Genomic DNA, 3107 nt, shown 5'->3' with positions numbered 1-3107 from the left:
TGTAATGTAATTTAGTCAGTAATGGAATTGTACCAAGGTTTCTCCTGTAATGGAATTGTAATTTAGGATGCTGCGGAGGCTGGGATCTCCCTCTCTGCAACTAAAAGAGTCGACAGCTATTTCCTTGTCACACTGTTTATCAGTGCTAGAGTGCTACAATCTCGTAGTTTCAAGATAATAGCGATTAGACCATGACAAGTTAAGCATTGTTACACACAAAAAGAACTGTACATTATTTGTCTACAACAAGAAGAAAACAGACAAAGTTAACACACGCACAACTAATAAGCTCACCTGAGAGGAAAACTTGCTACAGCCTGTTACATGTCTAACAAAAAAAGAGGATTGATCCAAGACCATCCATACATCTCATAACTATCACGGTTTCAATACAAGAGAGGGTTCATCTGTACAGAGTAGTCCTTTTTTTAACCTAACAGAATGGATGTCAGAATCGTCTGAGAATACATAAAACTGATACTCATCCCATGAGAGTAGCTTATGAATTATACTTATCTGGTAAAAGACCAAACAAACAGCAACAAGAGAAAGAACATATCACTACCCATTAGCTACATATAGCAAGCAACCCCGGTTTAGGAGGTTTAATCTTACTTCAGACCCAACCATTTCTCTCTTCCAAGAAAATACATCCATTCCGAGCGCCAAACATTCGGTGCTCTGGCCCTGGTGGTGAAGACAACCAAGCTTAATGCCACATGAAAGGTCCCATTTGTTTTCATGGAAGCTTGGTCGAAAGACCTTTAAGACTTCAAACAGAGTTACTACTAGCCAGAGAGAGCTCATGCACTTCGGTGAGCATCCACTCTTCTCCAGTTTGTCCTCCAAGCACTATCGCTTTTGTACCTCCAACGACACAGGTACTGTGGCCCCACGCAAACCGTGGAGGTCGCCCGGGAACATTGAGTATCCTCCACGTAGGTTTCTCTTCAGTCGGATCCAAGAGATACAGCTGTGACGCCGAGTGGAGGCCTGCCACTGATCCACCAAATATCAACACTCTTCCCCCTGGCAAACTCACAGCAACATGATCAAGACGAGGAGGTGGACCAGCTCCAGCCGGATTTCCCGCCCCAGGCATTCCACTCCCGGTGAGGCACCGCCAACAGGGCTCTTCTTCGCTCAAGTCCATTGTGAACACATCACTAGATCGTAGTCGGAGAGGACCACTCTTAGCAAGACCGCCGAACATCAGAATTTTCCTACCATCATACACAGACATTGAGTGGCCCAATCTAGAAGGTGGTGTCCAAGATGCAGGTACTTCCCTCCATACAGGTCTGTCCATGCTCACATCAAGAAGAAACGTATCACTGAGTAGTACACCCGAGTCTGCACAGCCACCAGAAACCACCAACTTATTCCCATCCAAAGTGCAGGAGCTGTGCCATGAACGCGGAACCGGCGGTGCAACACCAGGGATCTCCCGCCAAGTTGGGTGTTTCGCATCCAAATCCAACATGAATACATCATTAAGAAGGCCCTGCCTTCCACATCCCCCGAACACAACTAACCAAGATCCATTTAGGCACGATAGTGTATGGCCCCAGCGGCCTGGAGGAGCTGAGCTCACATTGACATGTCTCCACTCCGGATTGCTAGCATTCAAATCCAACACAAATGTGTCATTCATCGGTTGCATGTTAACACCTTCCCCGCCAAAGAGAACGACACGATTCCCTACAGCACAAGCACTGAAGTTGCATCGAGATGGCTCCACTGCACCTCCAACAGTCAATTTCCTCCAGGCAACAGCTTCCAGGGTGGTTAGTTCTCTGGCCAGACGACCCCAGCCCAATCTTTTCGCAGCAGGCACAGTCTCAAGAGCTCGAGTAGTCTCACTACCCCATGCATTACGACAAACCATTCTCCAAAGATCTTCATTTTTTGTCAAGTCATACAACCGTCGACATACAGAGCTCACAGATGCGACATCTCTTGGAGACAACCTTGACAAAATACTCTGGCAAAGTACTTCATCAGTTAGCTGGAAGAGACTGGAATACTCCCGGCAGAAGTTGTCCTGCTCTAGTCCGGTGGTTATGGGCCGGAAAAAGTTATCCGGAGCAAACCGTGTAGATCTCACAGGTTCCCTTGTAACTGAGCCAGGTACTGGTACCAAATCAACATTAGCATTGGTGAAGAACTGAATGCCCATATAATGGGTGATGATATCATCATCTCCATATATAGGGGTCAGGTGCAACCTATTCATCAACGGAAATCCGTCTTTTCTGAAATTCAACAAATCACCACGGAACTGAGTACCGTTGTCTATGCATCTCTGAATCCCAGAAACTACTGCATCATCAACCAAGGGGTGCCTTCTCTGAGCAAATGGGCCTCTGCATTGCAGAAACCGGCTGAAAGAGGGACAAACAGCAGTGTAAGAACATCAAGGATAGTAAGTTCAACAGTAAGCTACTGCGCACAAAGCTACATCATGGACAGCTAAAAGAGGAGAAATGGTTCAAGAAAAGAGCAGCACCTGCATACAGGATATATTTTGTTGCCATTAATTACAAAGTATCATTTCCAAATTTAATTAGCATGCAAGAATCTATATCTCCCAGGAATGCCATGTAGTATCATAAGGACCCCTTGGTGGTAGGATCCTGTTTTCTCAGGAGTTTTCATCGGCATTCCCTTAATTATCATGTGCGTTTTGAGGTTAATAATGATGCAGAATGCCAGCCAAAGACAGCAAACGACTTTAACAAATTCAATGTTCATGGTCAAAATGCACAACAGTTGTACGGCAGAACATTGTAGACCATGTTTTCACAAATTCAATTTACTATTTATGTTGTAGCAAACATCCCTTGGGGCCTTGGCATATGCTTCAGTAAATAATGACCATTATTTACTTCCTAGGACAAAGATCTACAGGCTGAGGTAATTGTGATATCAAGAGTAGTAAGTATATAAGTGCTAGATTGCCAATATAGCACAAGATAATCAATGCAGTACAGTCTACTATAAGTCCATAAAGTTTGCATGAGTTATCACATATGCTATTGAACTTGGAAATTGCACATTTAGATCTACAAATTTGTAAATGCAAGGCAACCAGGTTTTATGATTAC

General features: G+C 44.4%; 1 protein-coding gene across 1 annotated transcript in view; it reads right to left on the bottom strand.

Moving 5' to 3' along the window:
* Positions 1-327: 327 nt before the first annotated feature.
* The window catches only part of LOC119337196 (adagio-like protein 1), a 5487-nt gene continuing 2707 nt past the window's right edge, over positions 328-3107 (bottom strand). The window contains exon 2 of the mRNA XM_037609317.1: positions 328-2384. Coding sequence (XP_037465214.1) covers positions 773-2384 — 1612 coding nt within the window. The 3' untranslated portion in view covers positions 328-772. The remainder of the gene's footprint in view (positions 2385-3107) is intronic.

Source organism: Triticum dicoccoides, chromosome 7B (genome assembly GCF_002162155.2).
Source record: "Triticum dicoccoides isolate Atlit2015 ecotype Zavitan chromosome 7B, WEW_v2.0, whole genome shotgun sequence".
Taxonomy (NCBI): Eukaryota; Viridiplantae; Streptophyta; class Magnoliopsida; order Poales; family Poaceae; genus Triticum; species Triticum dicoccoides.
This window is presented reverse-complemented; position numbering and strand designations above follow the sequence as displayed.